The 20401-nt window shown below is 44.7% G+C and overlaps 1 protein-coding gene across 3 annotated transcripts in view; it reads right to left on the bottom strand.

The window, feature by feature from the left end:
- ENTREP1 (endosomal transmembrane epsin interactor 1) overlaps positions 1-11885 on the bottom strand; it is a 52694-nt gene extending 40809 nt beyond the window's left edge. For all 3 annotated transcript variants that reach the window (XM_084834350.1, XM_084834349.1, XM_084834348.1), the window contains exons 1-2: positions 11307-11885; positions 870-926 (exon numbers count right to left, since the gene is read on the bottom strand). In XM_084834350.1, coding sequence (XP_084690476.1) covers positions 870-926; positions 11307-11690 — 441 coding nt within the window. In that variant the 5' untranslated portion in view covers positions 11691-11885. The remainder of the gene's footprint in view (positions 1-869; positions 927-11306) is intronic.
- Between the last annotated feature and the right edge of the window lie 8516 nt (positions 11886-20401).

The following is a 20401-nucleotide window of genomic DNA, read 5'->3' on the forward strand; positions in this document are numbered from 1 at the left end:
CTCGGTAGAGCACTGGATACTCAAAAGCCTTCAAGATTGGAGGCTTCCATCTAGCAGGCAGCAATCCAATAGGACTATGCCCTTAATCACTCTTTGGAATCATTTAAAAATTATATTAGGTCCCACCCCTTCTTCCAAATAGTAATGTACTAGCATAAGTTCTTATACAACTGTAACAAATATAGAAGAACAATATTTCTGCAATAGCACTAGACAGCAAGTGATATCACCTAAAAATCACTGCTTATTAGCATCAAAAGAACAGCATCATGAAATACCCTGTTAAATTACTTTGGTGTGCTTAAAAAGAATGGAATCTTATATCATATAACAAACAACCAACAAGGACATGAAAATTACTATGTGCAAAAGGATATCTGAAAACGTGATGTCCTTTCCACACCCAAGCTCTTACTAGAAAGCCACTAAAAAACAAAATGAGCTTCTTGACCTCAAAAGCTGAATAATGCAAGTATTAAATACTTAGAAAGAAGGTGAGTTCACATTTATTAAGGGCGTTTTTCTGAATCAGTTGTTCAAAACTAGGCCAAACTTCATGAATGCAAATAGCATTCCATTATATTGATTACATTAAAATAAGTACATCTGTATTGTAATTAAATATTCTTCAAGCAGGCCGACAGTGCTGAATATATCATATAAAATTACCCCTTGTTAATAAAAGTCCCATTGTTGCTATCATCAGTAGCATGAACAAATAAAATGAATATACTTCTTAATATGGCTTTATTCCTTCAGAGATTATTTATTTTTAAAAGGAAAGCAAGCATATCACTTTTAACAGTACTGCTATTACATTAAGAAAACCTTGTGATATGCTCTGATACCACATTTTAACCAACACGTACCAAAAGTATCATTGGTCTCTTCCATATTGTTAATCCTATAATTCCTGATAAAATGACCTGCAACAATAAAACAAAGTGTTATGAAGAACTGAGAGCTCATCACTCATCAATTACATGCTGAAAAAAAACTAAGTGTGAAGCTCTAAAAAGCACTGACAAAATTCTGCTGATTAAAGTATAAGAGCTCAGCATCTACTGTCTCAGGTCACATTGATCAGGAACATGCACTTTGGGCATGAACCTTCCAGTGTCTTGTGCATTGCAATACATGTGCATCACTTCCATATGCACAGCTTTGCTGAAGAGGGTCAGCAGTAAGGGACTCCAGCAAACAGAGCAGCACATGTAGGAGTAAAGGATGAAGTGTGGTGCTAAGTTGCCCTGTTTGTCTTCAGGGGTATTCCACACATTTAAACTACTATAAATGGATAGAAAATCAGTTTCAGTGTTCAACATAGGAGACCAATTGTCTTGCTTTGATAACAGCACCAAATTTTGTTTCATTATTTCTTTTATTCTTCAATTGATTAAGCACATCCATATGAAAAATTAATGAAGAATAAATCAATAAGATCCCATTCTTCAGGCGTATATTAAACACAAACTTCTCTTAACATACAGATAAAATGAAACCCAGGCTAAAGCATTTTTATGGAAAGAACTATAAATAAAGAACTTTTCAGTCATTTTCAAGATTTGAAACAGCCTTGCCCAGGGAGGTCTGCCTGACTTCATCACTGATCGCCTTTCGACATGAGGCAAATAGTTTTATTTTAGTGAGCTTTTACAGAATTTTATCTTTATCAAGCTTTTAGCTTGATCCTCTTGCTGCCTCTTCAGTTTTTTAGTTTAGTCTTTTGTTGATGTTATTGATTTTTGCTTTCATTATTATGTATTGTAATCTTGACTGCAAACCAACTTGGATATTTATAGAAAGGCAGGATATAAATCTTGATAATAAATGAAGAACTGATGTTGCATTGCTACATAATTCAATATGCTAGATAGTAAAATAGCACTGGAGGAACTATCTGAACTTATTTAAAATAGAAAAAGAAATACATTGACCGGGAACTTCTCCTGAAGAGAGAATATAGTAGAAACATATCAAGGACAAAATAGTCTCAGAAAGCTAGAGCAAACTATTTTGTATCTTGGAATATTCACTATGTGGCCTGCAAAACCACATATCCTAAATCTGTTCCAAAAATTAGTTGGGGTGGCAGAGAGGAAGGAGAGAAGTACTCATATTTAGTTTTGTTATAAGAAACTTGTCAAACCACTCCCACAGGCTGTCAAAACTAGATTACTTAGGGCAAAATCCTACGCATGTTTAGAGAGAAGAAAAGTCCTGCAACTCCCAGCATTCCCCAGCCAGCCATGCTGGTTGGGGCATGCTGGGAGTTGCAGGACTTCTTTCTATCTAAACATGAATAGGATTGCGCCCTTAATCCAGTACATATTTCTGAGGCAGTTCATTTCTGATGGACCAGAGTGATAACCATTATTGTACAATACAAACATATATCATTTATTTAAACCAGTACAGGTAAACTCAGTTTAATCATATCACCTATCTAAAATTTAATTAGTTCTATACAGAGAAGCAGAAGATAGAAACAATTTAAAGTATCTTTTAAAAATATGAAATAATCATATACTAATGCAATAAAAGTCCCATATAGTTTGACAACCCTTTAAGTTTCTTCAGTATATCAAACGAAAATTAGTTATACTTACATATCCTTGAAACCAATTTTTTTAAATCCCATAGAAATCAATGAGACAAGTTAGTGGCAACTAGAACTGCTCATTGATTTCAAGAGCACAACTAATGCCTCTGGTTTCATATTTAAGATATGATCTTAAATCGTTTAGACCTTTATAAACTACACTTTTCTTTTTTATTAAAAACTTACTGAAAAAAGGGAAAAATCAATGCAAAACATCTAATATCGGAACAAAATCTGAGGATTCAAATTGGAGATCTCAACTAATGATGATCATTGGTAGGGAGTAACAGGACTGGGCCAAGACATTTTTCTGCCTGAGGCAGAAAACAAGATAGCATCCCCTCTTGTCCCATGCCTAAAAGCCGACTGACAGATGAATCTGTCTTCAATGCTGATGATGGGACAGTGACTTCCACCACACCTGGAGGCAGCAGGCTAACTTAGGGGGTGAAGAGCAGGCCACATGGACTACATTTCTCTCTTCCAACACCTTGCTGTAACCTCCCAGCATCTGCTGCCTGAGGCAACTGTTTCACTCTGCCTAATGGTAAGGCCGGCCCTGGGGAGTAAATAACTTTCTCCATGTGGGCCCTGATCCACATCTACATATGTGCAGCAGTGGACTGCAGTAGACGCAGCCATGAGCCGGGATCTGTGCCCGCCGCCGCCGCTGCTGCCACCACCACTGTGGACTCCTGCCTGGCAGTATTTTTAAAGGGGTTTTTTTTTTTTAATTGTTGATGGGTGGCGGGTTTTTTGGGGGGGATTCTGTTGTATTTTTAGGGGTGGGTAGCCTGCCTGATCGGTGGGAGCGAGGGGGCATGTGTCCCCCTGATGGAGGCAGCAGGGGAAGTGCTGGGGGCTACACTATACCAAGGCTGGGCAGCAGGTGCTGGCAGAGCGCTAGGGGCAGGCCATGCCAGGTAAGGGGAACAAGGGAGAGATGTGTAGTATCTATCCCCTGCTCTGGGCCTGTCCAGAGCCAAAGGATGGCTGGGGGAGGCGTGACTCCATCTTCTGGCCTTCGTTTGCTGCTCTGCAATGCCAGGTCTGTTACCCAGAAAACCTCCCTCATCCATGACAAGATCCTGGATGAGGGTGCAGACCTGGCATGTATTACAGTGACCTGGCTGGCTGAGGCCGCTACTCCAGCTCTTGCAACCATGTGTCCAGCTGCATTTTCGTATGCACAGCAGCTGAGGGCTGGGGATCGGGGAGGGGGAGTGGCTGTTATTTACCGAGAGTCCTTGATCTTCACCAGACCCCCTCTCCGGGAGACCAGGGTTGCTGAGTGCATGTACTGGAGGATGGGCCCGAAGGGCAGTCTGGGAATTCTGCTCGTGTACCGTCCACCCCACTGCACGACTGACTCCCTGGCCGAGGTGCTTGAGGTGGTCTCTGTTCTGCGTGCGCAGTCCCCTAACTTACTAGTGTTGGGGGACTTCAACGTACATTCAGAGGCTGTCCTCACAGGGGCACCTCAGGACTTCATGGAGACCATGGCTACCTGGGAGCCGCACTCTATTCCAACTGGGCCCACCCATGTAGCCAGTCATGCGCTAGACCTTGTGTTTGTTTCTGGAGAAGCGACGAGTGATCTGGAAGTCGGGGGTATATCCACCACTCCCTTGTCATGTTCAGATCACTATCTGGTGACGTTAGACTTCTCGGTTCCACCACAACCCCTCCACAGGAGTGGAGGACCCATTAAAATGGTCCGCCCCAGGCGTCTTATGGATCCGAATGGATTCCTGAACATGCTTGGGGATTCTCTGGAGCACGCCAATGGCCACTCAGTCGAGACCCTCGTGGGTGGGTGGAATGCTGCAATCACTGGGGCATTAGATTAGGTGCCTCCGAAACGCCCTCTCCCCCTGAACAGGGCTTGGACTGCACCATGGTTCAATCCGCAGTTACGAGCTCTGAAACAGGAGGTGAGATGGCTAGAGCGCCGGTGGCGGAAGTCTCGCTCCAAAGACGATCAGACACAGGCTAGAGCTGTATCTTCAGCCTACCACGTGGCGGTGAAGGCAGCAAAAAAGGAATAATATGCTGCCTCTATCCCGTCCGCAGAGTGCTGTCCCAGGAGGCTGTTCCAAGTGGTTCGGAGCCTAGTCGGTCCAGTGGCTCCGGAACTGCTGGAGCATTCTAAGGCCTCCTGTGAGGCCTTGGCAAGGCACTTTGCAGATAAAATTGATCGGATTAGGAGTGTTACTCCATGTGCTGTGGATACAGTTAGTGAGCAAGAGGCAGTCTGTGGCAAACCGGTTTTGTGGGATTGGTTCCAGCTTCTTCCTTCTGATGAAGTGGACAAGGTGCTTTCATCTGTAAGGCCAACCACCTGCTTACTTGATCCTTGCCCATCTTGGCTCATTATGGGCTGCAGAGAGAGAGTGGGTGAGATCAGGGCAGTGGTGAACACCTCCCTTGAGGAGGGAATGATACCATTAGCCCTCAAGGAGGCAGTTATAAGACCGCTCTTAAAAAAGCCCCCCTTGGATCCCCAAGTTCTTAACAACTTTCGCCCAGTCTCAAATCTGCCATTTTGGGGCAAGGTGATTGAGCGGGTGGTGGCGATGCAGTTGAAGGCATACTTGGAAGAAGCCGATTATCTAGACCCATTTCAGTCAGGCTTCAGGCCTGGGCATGGGACAGAAACGGCCTTGATCGCCTTGGTGGATGATATAAGGAGGGCTCTGGATAAGGGCAAATGCTCCTTCCTTGTTCTCCTCGACCCCTCAGTGGCTTTTGATACCGTTGACCATGGTATCCTCCTGGACCGCCTGGAGGGGTTGGGCATTGGAGACATTGTATTACGGTGGTTCCGGTCCTTCTTCTCTGGCAGGTACCAGAGGGTAGCAATGGGAGAGGAGGTTTCGGACCCTCCTCACTTATGGGGTGCCACAGGGTTCCACCCTCTCCCCGATGCTATTTAACATCTGTGTGAAGCCGCTGGGGGCTATCATCAGGAGGTTTGGTTGCGGTGTCATCAATATGCAGATGACACGCAGCTCTACCTCTCTTTCAAATCTTCACCAAGGTTGGCCATAGAATCCCTGTCCAAATGTCTGGAGACGGTGAGTGACTGGATGGGGAGGAATAAGCTGAAGCTGAACCCTGACAAGACCGAGGTACTTTTGGTGGGAGACAAGAGTAGGTTGGGGGATGTTGACCTGGTGTTGAATGGGGTACGGCTACCCTTGAAAGACCAGGTCCACAGCCTGGGGGTCATTTTGGACTCCCAGCTGTCCATGGAGGCTCAGGTGTCAGCTGTGAGCCGGACAGCACTGTATCAACTCCATCTGATACGGCGGCTGCACCCCTTCCTGACCATCTGCTCCCATCGGTAGTACATGTCCTGGTCTCCTCTCATTTAGACTACTGTAATGTGCTCTATGTGGGGTTACCCTTGAAGACGGTTCGGAAGCTGCAGCTGGTACAGAACACGGTGGCTCGCCTGATTAAAAGCAGCCACTGGCGTGATCACAGCACTCCAGTGCTGAAGGAGTTGCACTGGTTACCAGTTGTTTTCCGGGCCAAATTCAAGGGTTGGAGCGCCTCCAGCAACAGCAGACAGGCTGCTCAACAAGGTCAGCCTCGGATGGTCTTTTCTCTGTCCCATCAGCCAGGACAACTAGGCTGGTGAGGACGAGGGAGAGGGCCTTCTCTGTGGTGGCCCCCACTCTGTGGAACTCCCTCCCTTGGGAACTCCGCCATGCTCCCTCTTTAATGAGCTTCCACCATGCATTAAAAACGTGGTTGTTCAGGCAGGCGTTTGGGGTGGGTTAGGGTATTTTTAGAAATGTGATGTTTTTAATGTAGAATTTTATTGTTTTCAATTGTTTTTATTATTGTACATCACCCAGAGCAGCTAGGTGACCAGCCAGATGGGCCATTAATAATTGTAATAAATAAATAAATGATAACACTGTCAGTGATTGTACCAGTCATCTTTTCCAGAGAGGAAGAAGACGGAGTCCAGGTCCCACAGCCCCCTTCCATCCTCTCTGAACAGATAATCAACACCATTTATGATCTGAGTGGCACTATGTTTAAATAATCAGTTGCTGCATGGGACATTATAGGTGTCAGGAACCAAACACACTTTGTACATGCGGCGGCAGACATTCAATAAAATAATTTAAAATGTTGTTCATCCAACTAGGGTTACACACATAAGACTGTAGCTAGTAGAACAAATGCTTTCTATTTATTTTTATTTTATTTATTTAAAAAAGTTCTTGCCCAACTGTCGGGGCAGAAGCTCTCCCAAGGCAGCTCATCGCAATAAAATAAAAACAGTTAAAATATTTAAAGTGATAAAAACATAAACACAATAAAATAGCGATAAAAGCAACAATAAAACCAGCAACAGCAGCAGCAATAACAGCAACAGCAGCAGTCATATCAAGGGAAGGCCACAGTAAAATTACGTTTTCAAGGCCTTCTTAAAAGCCTGCAATGACAGAGCATGGTGGACCTCCAATGGCAACTTGTTCCAAGGGTGTGGGGCTACTGCAGAGAAGGCCCTCTCATCTATGGTCACCCACCTAACTGCTGGTGGAAAAATGAGAAGGGTCTCTCTTTCTGATCTTAAAGTGCAGGCAGGCTGATATGGGTGAAGGTGATCCTTCAAGTAACTTGGTCTCAAACCGTTTACGGCTTTAAAGGTCAAAACCAGCACTTTAAATTGGGCTTGGAAACACACTGGTAAGCAGTGCAGCTGGTGCAGTATAGGCATTATGTGATCAAATCACCTCACCCCCACCAATACTTGGGTGGCTGCATTCTGCACCAGGTCTCAGGTTCAATCCCTGGCATGTCCACCTATGGGTTGGGGGAAAGACTCCTGCCTGAAACCCTGGAGAGCCACTGCCAGTCAGTTTAGACAACAGTCCTTTCGGGCGTTATTTAAACCACATACCTGAAGATGCAAGTGGGCCACACCATGTAGCTCCACCCCTAACATTATGCATGGCACACTACCCCCCACGCGTTTGTGCATAGAGAGCACAGAGGCCTCCATGCATACAAGTGTATGCATGTAGGCCTCAGTGTGAGCTGGAACCCCAATAGGGTGGAGTCAGTTGGTTTAACACAATGCTCTTCAGAACCTATATACATATAAATGCTGTATTTTCAACCATGCTTTAATAATTTCTTTTGAACTTTGCATTAATTCTGAGGGCAAACATTTCTCCTACTTCGTGCCACTACTACTATTTTTAATAATGTGGAAAATAAGCTGAACAATGGTGAATAAAGGGATATTGTTATTTAGGAAATTAATGGAACTTCAAAAAATATCTGAAGTAGTCATGAACTGCAGTAACGCAAATTATGGGAAATGGAATTCTTTTTTCATCTCCTGTCACTCAAAGGCTTAATTTAAAGTATTAACATTTCTAGGTGCTCATATGGAAACAGCTTTGCAATTACATGCTTAAGTGATTAGCCATGGAAGGGTGTTTATGGTAAAGAGATTTCATTTTCCATGCATATAAAGATTGCATTGTGGCCATGAACAGCTGTCATTATATTTCTTGAAGAAAACGTTTAACTTTTATTTTACAGAAACTGAAATATAGACTTTGGTCACACATAAAACTAACCCATGGCTTGTTGTTCTACCCACGGTTTGTCTGGCAGACAGTGGAACAAACCGCAGATTGTTTTCTCAATCCCTGGGTTGTTTGTTTCCCTCCTCTTTTGGCTGCTTCCTCTCTGTATCCCAAATGCCTTTGTGGCACTGTAGTACTGGTATGTAGAGCGGTTAGTTTGTTTTTTGGACCACTCTTGTCCGCTGCCTCTCTAGCCTGGTGAAGCAACCCATAAACAACTTGCAGTTGGGTTCACATGTAACAATAACTGATGGTTTAAACAACTCAAGAGTTCATAACCCAACAATAAACCATGACCCAGTTCAGAAGGAATGGCTAACTACAGGTTGTTTAACCCATAGTTAGTTGTGACCATGCAGCAACAAGCAAGTATATGCCTGTCACTTCCGCTTTCCTAAACAATCCAGAAAAACCACACTGTTCTTTAGGAAAGCAGAAGCATGCAAGCTTGATCATGCAAAATGGGTCCATGGGTTTTCTTTCTGGGTTGTTCATGGTTAACAAACCATGGTTTGTTAGCATGGCTGGGTCCACACATCATGACAACACAGAACCCAACAACCCATACCATGGGTTAGCATTAGGTACGAACCCAGCCATTGTATTTAATCTACCCAAGATGACAGACTTCATCTGGAAGTTAACACCAGTAAGGAGTAAATAACTATATCTACATGGGCTCTGAACTGCCTACACAGGTGTAGCAGTGCACTGCTACATGCATGTACGTATATCAATCTGGAGAAGTGGGCAAGACTATAGAAAGCCAACTACTAGATTCTGAATCTGTACACATCTTTCCCCATCTCTATTATCTCTGCAGGAACAAATGTTTACACTTACTAGAGCTCCACAAAAATAAAAACATCTAAAATTGTTGGCCTATGTTAACCTCCACTAACAACTAGAACTTGATGTTATTCTTTTCAAGGCTGTTAACAGTATCATCTCTCCATTTAGAAAGGAGAGATGGACAAACCCCTATTATTATGTTACTATTATTTAAATATTACATAATCATGTGCTTTCAAGATTTTTTTAATGGCATAGAACTTGTGTTCTACAAACACAAAGTACATGAAGGATGTATATGGAGATCAACCTACTTTCCTTGTGGCAGGGGTATGTCTTTTTAAGTTAAGCTCAGTTGAAATCAATACAATTGCCTTTAATGTATATAGAATTGGAATGCAAGACATTATCATCATCATCATCATCATCAATATTTCTAAACCACCCCACAGCCGATGCTCTCTGGGTGGTTTACAGAAGTTAAAACATTAAATACAATATAAAAAGTTTAAAAGCCATGTACATAAAAGCACACAGACAATATACACAAACAACATATAACTGAAAACAACTTCGAACTGTTAGTTATAACTATAAGACACATCCAGGACTGATTAAAACTCATCATGTGCTGCTAAATGCCTCGGAAAAGAGATAGGTCTTAACCTGGCACCAAAAAGATAATAACAACCTCATCAGGGAGCTTGTTCCACAGATGGGGGACACCACTGTGAAGGCCCTCTCCCTCATTGCTGCCTTCCGAGCTTCCCTTGGAGGTAGCACTTGGAGGAAGACCTTAGGTGCTGAACGTAGCGTACAGGTAGGTTCATTTCAGGAGAAGCATGCCACCAGTTATTGCAGACCCAAGCCATGTAGAGCTTTATAGATTAAAAGCAGCACCCTGAATTGAGCTTGGAAGAATATAAGCAGCCAGTGCAAGAGGTTTCTAGCTTCCTGATTTTCTAGCTTTTATGGTTTTTGGTTTCCTGATTCAATAGATAGTGTCATAATAATGAAGAAAGTTTATAGTACACCAATAACTCTCTTAGGAGAAAGGCACATCGCCCAGCTCATAACCAGGCATTCCATAATCAACTCATATAAAACTGCAGAAATTCATAATGCTAAAATCATGACTTGGAAAACCTAGGAGACAATAGATTCCCATGTATTTTTCTGAAATACTGAAAATTCATTGCGTCATCAATTAGAACTTTAAGTGAATATCTACAATTCTGAAAGCTTTACAATCCTCTGAGACAGGGAGATAACGATGCAACAAATAGGCAGAAGGTCAGGTCTGCAATCAGCAGCAAATTCCATGGAAATCAATGAGGCTTACTTTTATGCTGTGTGTTTTGGGATCAGGATATAAGGGACTTACCAAAGATCATATGGTAATAGGAAGCCTTTTAATAAACAATACTTCTCCACATTATACATGAGGAAGGTTCATGGAATGAAAGGAGCCACAACACCTGCCAAATTATGCTGGTGAGGAAAAAAAGTTTACCCACAACCACATATCTCCTTTAATCTAGCTCTTTTAACACAGTAGGATGAACAGTAATCGAGAGTTAATAGAGGTCATTCATCAAATGTATGGTTCTCCCATATCAAGCTTTCATACAGATATGAAGGGGCACAGTGATCATGTGAACCAACCAAGTATTGAACACTTCAATTACTGGAGTATCAATACAAAACATTCAGGGGCAAGTAAACGAACACATCACTTTCTGTTTCTTTCTTTGTACTTTCCCAATGCTTCATGTCTGAAATGATTTTAATGAACAGCTCCTGTTAATGTGATGCTCTTTTTCACAATACAGATCCATACATCATAATTTTGAAGCATCTCAAAGAGTATCCCACCGTGAAACAAATGCCACAGATATAATCAGGTCTCAAATGTTGACCTGGCCACCCACTAGCTAGAAAGTACTCTCCATTCCTCCCAGTCTTTTAAAAATCTCCTTTGATCTATTTTTTTAAGGAATCATCTTTAGCCATGGACAAGCTAGTTCTTGTTGCCTTATTGGGAACATGGGGATAATACTGTCCATCCTCACAGGGTTTTTGTGAGGCCAAACACATTAAAAGCTGCACAGCACCTTGAGAATAAAGAAGTACTTCCTCAATTATAAAATAATACGGGGTAGCTACACAGAGGATACTATAAACATGAGCTCGTAGGAAGATGATCCAGCATATGTCCCAAGGATATCTGATATGCCAGAAGACAACTGAAGATAAAAGAAAGGGGCCCAGCCCTGCCTGGGGCCACTTACCGAGGAGCCAGCCCAGAAAGGGCAGGAGTTCTTCACCTGAGGGGAGCTGCTGAGAGAGAGCGCCCCAAAGCTCAGGGCCACCATGCAGCATCCCAAAATAAGCTGCAGCAGCCCCAAGGACAGCAGAGGTCTGGCCGGCAGCAGCCCCGGCCCCGCAGTGGACGAGGCCCCGGCCCGACGGGATGCTACAGGGGAAAGAGCGGCTGGGCGAGCCCGGGGCTGCTGCAAACCCGAGCGGGACCAACGGGGCCGGAGAGGAGGAGGCAGAGGCTGCGACGGGTCCTGGGCGGCGGCAGCTGCTGAGCAAGGTCTGACCGCCTCGGGAACCGCCGAGAGCCTGGCCATGGGGCAGCAGGAGCCCGGCAGCACCACAGGCAGAGACATAGGGAAGGAGCGGCGCAAGCAAAACTCTGCCCAACGGCTAGCTGGCTGCTGGCTGAGCTCCACAGGCTGCCGCGGGCGGGCGGAGGGGGAAGGGAACCTCGCGCTGCCTCCCGTTGAGGCTACTTGCCAAGCCCTTCTCCGGTCCACGCGCTGCGGCGCCTCACCAGCGCCTGCCAAGTCCTCTTCCCCTCGGCCTCTCTCACGTTCACGCCTTAGCTAGCCCGCTAAAAACAAACGCGCCGCACCCTCCTTTTTGCCTATGCTCACGAGGCCTCCCTCATATCCCACTGAAGAGATATGTTATATACCCTTGCGCTTCTCTCTCAAAAGAAACACTAAAAGGCGGCGTACATCCTTGAGCAAATATCAGAAAAACCTTAATGACAAACCCCGTTTAGAAAACTAGCCGCAAATCCCGTCCAGCAACATATGGGCCAGCTACACTGTCCGCACTCCCACTATGCCGGTCGGTTCAACAAGAGCTCCCCCTCCGATTCCCGCCCCGCCAAACTAGCATGCCAAGCCCTGAAAATCCGCCGGAGCTCTAAACTCGCCCCTCTTCCAAGTCCTTCCGTAACACCTCCCCACGAACCCCTCCCCAACTTTTCTCTGCCTCTCGCAGTCACGCATCTACAGTATTCCCCCGCTCTCGCTAACTCCTGCCTCCCAACGCTACTCGGCCAGCCCTTCCTTCCTTCCAAACCAAACCACGTTCCACACAAACCTCCTTCTGGCTACACCCACCCCAAGAAGCCACACTCCTGCACAGCGGCCTCACTCTGACCCGGCACGAACTGAAGGCTGTGGTTCTGCTCCGCGGTCCTATAAAAAAAAAAACCCTACTCCATGAGCAACCCGAGCAGATGTGAGTCACATAAATTAATCCTTACCCGCAAGGGCTGCAGCCCTTTATGCGCACTTACTTGGGAGTCACCCCCTCCCCCCAACCCTCTTTTGCATCGCTTCTGAATAAACCTACAGAGGATCGGGCTGCGCCTCGCTTTGTTTCCCACCTCCTAATGCTCAGACTTCTTCCCCGAACTACTTTCCTGCCAAAGCTGATCCTAAGCCCTTAAAAAAAAAATTCTCATCCAGCCAGCCATTAAGAACCCCCAGCGCCTTCTTCTAGTCCTGTCAACTGCCTCTGTTTACTTATAAACTCCTCCTCAGCCAGCTCCCGCTCCAAAATCCAACCATCTCCTCTGCTCCACCAGCGACCCTGTTGCAACAAATGTATGGCGTTAGCTACGCCTTGAAGCTATTAACGCGTCCATATTTTCTGTTGGTTCTGCTCTTTCTCACTCACTCACACGCACGCACATACAGGCCCTGTCCCTGTTGTTATCACGCAGAGAATGAGGCTGAAGTTTTAAAATAACTCCACCCGAGAGGCGGAGCGGGGGAAGTAGCTGCCAGGATATCGCCTTTCGGTTTGCCGGCATTTTTCCAGGCCCTTTCGAAAGGAGCGGCTGGGTGGGACCTTTGTGGTTTGCGTGCTATGTTGCTTCTGTTTCCGAGTCGGTGCTAGTAGCACAATATCGAAGGGGGGAGAAATAGCCTTGCTCTTAACTAGGGCACTGCTATTTTGGTTGCTCTGGTGCAGTTAATATCCCAGTACCGAAGAAGGGAAGCCCTTAATTTTTAACAAGAAAAAACTGGCAAGACCATTGCGAAAGGGCTTTGCACGTGTATGTTTTTTTTTAATAGTACATAATTTGCATTTTTCCAAAAATAAAATACTGAGGAAAAATAAGATTTCCCAGAAACATTCACTGAAAGATACTTGGAACTCTCTTATAACTGAGCATAGAGCTGCACGCTTCTAATCCAGGCCTATACATCCAGCAGGGGCTTCTGGTTGCACTCTGTAGTGGGAAAGGGGCATATCCAGCAATCTGCCCTCTATGTGCATAGGCTGGCACTATAAACTCCTACAGATTGGGACTGGTAGTACCAAATGTGCATGAAAATACAACCAGGCAATTTAGAATAGTAGCGTTGGAAGGGGCCTATAAGACCATCGAGTCCAACCCCCTGCTCAGTGCAGGAATCCAAGTCCAAGCATCCTTGACAGATGGCTGTCCAGCCTCATCTTGAATGCCTCCAGTGTGGGGGAGCACACTACCTCCCTAGGTCATTGGTTCCATTGTCATATTGCTCTAACAGTCAGGAAGTTTTTCCTGATGTTCAGCGGGAATCTGGCTTCCTGTAACTTGAGCCCATGATTCCATGTCCTGCACTCTGGGATGATCGACAAGAGATCCTGGCCTTCCTCTCTGTGACAGCCTTTCAAGTACTTGAACAGTGCTATCATATCTGCCCTCAGTCTTCTCTTCTCAAGGCTAAACATGCCTACTTCTTTCAGTCTCTCCTCATAGGACTTTGTTTCCAGTCCCCTGATCATCTTTGTTGCCCTCTCTAGTTTGTCTGCATCCGTCTTAAAGTGTGTGACCAGAATTGGACACAGTACTCCAGATGAGGCCTAACCAGTGCTGAGTAGAGGGAAACTAGTACTTCACGTGATTTGGAAGCTATACTTCTATTAATGCAGCCCAAAACAGCATTCGCCTTTTTTGCAGCCAAATCACATTGTTGACTCATATTCAGCTTGTGATCTACAACAATTCCAAGGTCCTTCTCGTTTGCAGTATTGTTGAGCCAAGTATTGCCCATCATGTAACTGTGCATTTGGTTTCTTTTTCCTAGATGCAGAACTTGGCATTTAGCCCTATTAAATTTCATTCTGTTGTTTTTAGCCCAGCAGTCCAGCCTATCAAGATCACATTGAATTTTGTTTCTGTCTTCCAGGGTATTAGCTATCTGGCCCAATTTTGTGTCATCTGCAAGTCTGATAAGCATTTCCTCCACCTCCTCCTCCAGGTCATTAATAAAACTGTTAAAGAGCACTGGGCCCAGGACTGAGCCCTGTGGTACCTTGCTCGTTACCTCTCCCCAGTTTGAGAAGATATCATTGATAAGCACTCTTTGATCCACCTGATAGTTGTTTCATCTAGCCCACTTTTAGCTAGTTTCCTAATCAGGATATCATGGGGCACTTTGCCAAAAGCTTTGCTGAAGCTGAGATATATTACGGCCACAGCATTCCCACAGTCCACAAGGGAGGTTACCTGATCAAAAAATGAGATCAGATTCGTCTGGCAGGATTTGTTCTTGACAAATCCATGTTGGCTTCAAGTAATCACTGCATTGTTTTCAAGGTGCTTACAGACTGATTGCTTTATAATATGCTCTAGAATTTTCCCAGGGACTGATGTCAGACTGACTGGTCTGTAGTTTCCAGGTTCCTCCTTTTTGCCCTTCTTGAAGGTAGGGACAACATTAGCCCTCCTCCAGTCATCTGGCACTTCACCTGTCCTCCATGATTTCCAAAAGATAATAGACAGTGGTTCTGAGAGTCCTTCTGCCAGTTCCGTTATTACTCTAGGATGCAGTTTATAGGTATCCAGTGCCTGTGCTGAAAGAGCCCAGGATCCACCAGTACAGCAGACTATAGAATACAGTCCAAAGGCAGCATACTCTATTGAGCCATATTCTAAGGTCTTTGGTAGCTTTCAAGTCAGTAGGACAGACAGTATGGAGCCCTCCACCCCACCTGTCCACCACCAAAAAAGAAGAAAAGAAAGCCCAGAAGAAAATTCTAAAGCAGAAAGAAAATTCAAGATACATGCCTTGCTCCCCCTCATCCTGAGGGGCTGCAATATCCCAGCTGCAAAGCTAGCAAGAGTATAAGGCCTAACCCATAGAGCCATACTGTGACAGGACAATATGGTGCAGGAAGCCATGTCCTGATCAGCAGATCCTCAATTGCCCAGAGCAACTCCTCCAATCATCACCACCCCCTCTATTAGCAAATTCTGTGGCCCCTTACTGACAAAGCAAGCCCATAGAGAAACAAGAGGGAGATATCAGCATGCTCAGAAAATCCCAAGGTTTACAGACATACAAAACATAAAAAACAGAACCAAGAGGAGCAACCCCTTCCCCTCGCCTTCCAATACGTCCCAATGAGGACTACAACATGCTGAGTGGCTTCCAGGAGCCATAGAACGTTAAAATAATGTTGGTGTTATCACCCAACATCATGTTGTGAAAGGCAACTCTTACGGTAATTATCTTTCTGCATTTCAGTTCCCTCTGACAAGGCAGTTTACATCTCCCACCTTGCTAGAGCATTTGTATATAAATCTGCCAGTTTGAGGTTAACACTTCCTGCACCTGATGGAAGTGGGCAGTGTCCATTAAATCTTATGTCAGAATAAATGTCTTTAAGATGCCACAAGACCGTTGTAGAGAAAGGTGAGTGTCGGAACAGAAAAGCTGTGTGTGGGGTGGGGGTGAAAATGAATTGGCTCACTTGAGCCCCTTACAGCTTATACTATCCTGGGAATGATTGACTGATTGGCTGGCTCAAGAGGAGCACTCCTGTTAGGGGGCAAGGATACACTGCAACAACCCTCTAATAGCAAACTCGGGTGGCTGAATGCCTACCAGTCTGGAAGAACAACACAGCCACCCCCCAAAACAGTGACTTCTACATACTTATAGGGCGCCTTAGGTATTCAGAAGTATCTATGTTTATGAACTAAAATAAAATGACATTAAAAAAAACCTGTCTGACAGAAACCTGTTTGCTTACATAATGTTGATGACAGGTGAGAGAGACCAGGGGTGTGGGGGAGAGAAAGAGTCCAAAGAAACCAGGTCAGGCGGAATGTGCAAGTATGGCATGCTTATGACAGTTGTACATAAAAACTAAGGCAGTGGAAGAGGGAATTGACCTGCTCAAGCCTGAAATCTTAAGTACCCAGAAGGGAGGGAGTATTTCTCCAATCTCCAGAACTGTGTGTCCCCTACTCAGGTTTGGGGCTGGAAGTATTCCAGTGTTATATAGCAAGGGAAGACTTGCCAGGGAGAGGTGTCCATTATCCTTTCCCCATTCCTGAGACTCTTACCCCCGCACCCACCCAGGCCCAGATAACATTACAAGGCCCTTCTTCCAGATTTTCTGGAGCCATGAACAGGAAGATAACCCTTATGGTGTGGTGATATATTGGAACATTTTGTTGGAGCTTTCACTTGTATTCTCTGTTTGTAGGATATGACAGCCAGGGTGCATGACATACCCCTACAAAGCTCCCTGTTTTTGAAGGGTATGCTTCGTACAAGAGAAGGAAAGTGGCACATTCTTTCTTTGTGGTTTCATGTGCTCTGTGGTATGTGACTCACACAGGAGAAATGATTGTAGCTATCAAAGCTTCTGATCCAAACTACCAACAAAAGCACAGCCACACTTTCTCCAATTAAGGGAAGATACATATCATGGCCCAACTGTAACGCAAGGCTTAAACCTCTTCATAGTAACAAAACATGAAATCACTGTATTAGGAAAGCACTATTGAAGCAAATCCCCTTCATGTATCACTGCCTTGTTGTGGCGAAGGGGCTTGCGTAACTCAGTGAAGCCATAAGCTATGCCATGCAGGGCCACCCAAGACGGACAGGTCATGGCGGAGAGTTCTGACAAAATGTGGTCCACTGGAGAAGGAAATGGCAACCCACGCCAGTATTCTTGCCAAGAAAACCCCATGGAACGTACCACAAGGCTAAAAGATATGACGCCGGAAGATGAGACCCTCAGGTCGGAAGGTGTCCAATATACTACTGGGAAAGAGCGGAGGGTATTTCCAAGTAGCACCAGAAAGACTGAAGCGGCTGGGCCAAAGCCGAAAGGACACTCAGCTGTGGATGTGTCTGGTGGTGAAAAGAAAGTCCGATGCTGTAAAGAACAGTATTGTTTAGGAACCTGGAATGTAAGATCAATGAATCAAGGTAACCTGGAGGTGGTCAAACATGAGATGGCAAGATTGAACGTCGACATCTTGGGAATCAGAGAACTAAAATGGACAAGCATGGGTGAATTTAATTCAGGTGACCATCATATCTACTACTGTGGGCAAGAATCCCTGAGAAGAAATGGAGTAGCACTCATAGTCAACAAAAGGGTGGGAAAAGCAGTACTGGGGTACAATCTCAAAAATGATAGAATGATCTCCGTACGAATCCAAGGCAAACCATTCAACATCACAGTAATTCAAGTCTATGCCCCAACCACTGAGGCCGAAGAAGCTGAGGTTGATGGTTCTGTGAAGACCTACAACACCTTCTAGAACCAACACCAAAAAAAGATGTCATCTTCATCAAAGGGGATTGGAATGCTAAAGTAGGAAATCAAAAAATCACCGGGATAACAGGCAAGCATGGCCTTGGTGTACAAAATGAAGCAGAACAAAGGCTAATAGAGTTTTGCCAAGAGAACACGCTGATCATAGCAAACACTCTTTTCCAACAGCATAAGAGGCGACTCTACACATGGACACCACCAGATGGGCAATATCGAAATCAGATTGATTATGTACTTTGCAGCCAAAGATGGAGAAGCTCTATACAGTCAGTAAAAACAAGACCTGGAGCTGACTGTGGCTCAGATCATGAGCTTCTTGTTGCAAAATGTCGGCTTAAATTGAAGAACGTAGGGAAAACCACTAAACCATTCAGGTATGACCTAAATCATATCCCTTATGAATATACAGTGGAGGTGAGGAATAGATTTCAGGGATTAGACCTGATAGACAGAGTGCCTGAGGAACTATGGACAGAGGTCCGTAACATTGTTCAGGAGGCAGCAACTCAATCCATCCCAAAGAAAAAGAAATGCAAGAAAGCCAACTGGCTGTCTGATGAGGCTTTACAAGTAGCTGAGGAAAGAAGGAAGCGAAAAGCAAGGGAGAAAGGGGAAGATATATCCAACTGAATGCAGAATTCCAGAGAATAGCAAGGAGAGACAAGAAAGCCTTCTTAAATGAACAGTGCAAAGAAATTGAAGAAAACAATAGAATGGGAAAGACTAGAGATCTCTTCAAGAAAATCGGAGATCTCAAGGGAACGTTTTGTGCAAAGACGGGCATGATAAAGGACAAAGAAGGCAGGGACCTAACAGAAGCAGATGAAATTAAGAAGAGGTGGAAAGAACACACAGAAGAACTATACAGGAAAGATCTTCATGTCCCTGATAGCCATGATAGTGCGGTCACTGAACTTGAGCCGGACATCCTCGAGAGTGAAGTCAAGTGGGCCTTAGGAAGCATTATTAACAACAAAGGTAGCGGAGATGACAGTCTTCCAGCTGAGCTATTTAAAATCCTGAAAGATGATGCTGTTAAAGTGCTGCACTCAATATGCCAACACATTTGGAACACTCAACAGTGGCCACAAGACTGGAAAAGGTCAGTTTACATTCCAATTCCAAAGAAGGGCAACGCCAAAGAGTGTTCAAACTACCGTACAATTGCGCTCATTTCACATGCCAGCAAGGTTATGCTCAAAATCCTACAAGCTAGGTTTCAGCAGTATGCGAACCAAGAACTACCGGAAGTACAAGCTGGGTTTCGAAGAGGTAGAGGAACTAGAGATCAAATGCCAACATTCGCTGGATCATGGAGAAAGCAAGAGAATTCCAGAAAAACATCTATTTCTGCTTCATTGACTATGCTAAAGCCTTTGATTGTGTGGATCACAACAAACTGTGGGAAATTCTTAAAGAGATGGGAGTACCAGACCACCTTACCTGTCTCCTGAGAAACCTGTACGAGGGTCAAGAAGCAACAGTAAGAACCGGACATGGAACAACCGATTGGTTCAAAATTGGGAAAGAGTACGACAAGGCTGCATATTGTCGCCCTGCTTATTTAATTTATATGCAGACTACATCATGAGAAACGCTGGGTTGGATGAATCTCAGGTCGGAATTAAGATTGCCGGGAGAATTATCAACAACCTCAGATACGCAGATGATACCACCCTAATGGCAGAAAGTGAAGAGGATCTAAAGAGCCTCTTGTTGAGGGTGAAAGAGGAGAGTACAAAAGCTGGTTTGAAACTCAACATTAAAATAACGAAGATCATGGCATCTGGCCCCATCACTTCCTGGCATATAGAAGGGGAAGAAATGGAAGCAGTGACAGATTTTATTTTCTTGGGCTCCAAAATCACCGCAGACCGTGACTGTAGCAATGAAATTAAAAGATGCTTGCTCCTTGGGAGGAAAGCTATGGCAAACCTAGGCAGCATAGTAAGAAGCAGAGACATTACCTTGCCGACAAAGGTCCGTCTAATCAAAGCTATGGTTTTCCCAGTAGTAACGTATGGCTGTGAGAGCTGGACTATAAGGAAGGCTGAGCGCCGAAGAACTGATGCTTTCAAACTGTGGTGCTGGAGAAGACTCTTACGAGTCCCCTGGACTGCAAGGAGGTCAGATCAGTCCATCCTAAAGGAAATAAACCCTGAGTGCTCATTGGAAGGACAGATACTGAAGCTCAAATATTTTGGCCACCTAATGCGAAGAGAAAACTCTCTGGAAAAGACCCTGATGCTGGGAAAGACTGAAGGCAAAAGGAGAAGGGGACGGCAGAGGATGAGATGGCTAAATAGCATCACTGATGCAATGAATATGGACTTGAGCACGCTCCGGGAGAGAGCGGAGGACAGAAGGGCCTGGCGTGCTATGGTCCATGGGGTCACGAAGAGTTGGATACGACTGAACGACTGAACAACAACAACAACATTGAAGCAAATAATCTGTATGGTACAAAAACTGTGTTCCTATGTACGTTCCAATAAACCAAGAAATTTGC

The sequence above is a fragment of the Heloderma suspectum genome, chromosome 2 (genome assembly GCF_057233095.1).
Source record: "Heloderma suspectum isolate Gila_16-S chromosome 2, 16-S_ref, whole genome shotgun sequence".
Classification (NCBI taxonomy): domain Eukaryota; kingdom Metazoa; phylum Chordata; class Lepidosauria; order Squamata; family Helodermatidae; genus Heloderma; species Heloderma suspectum.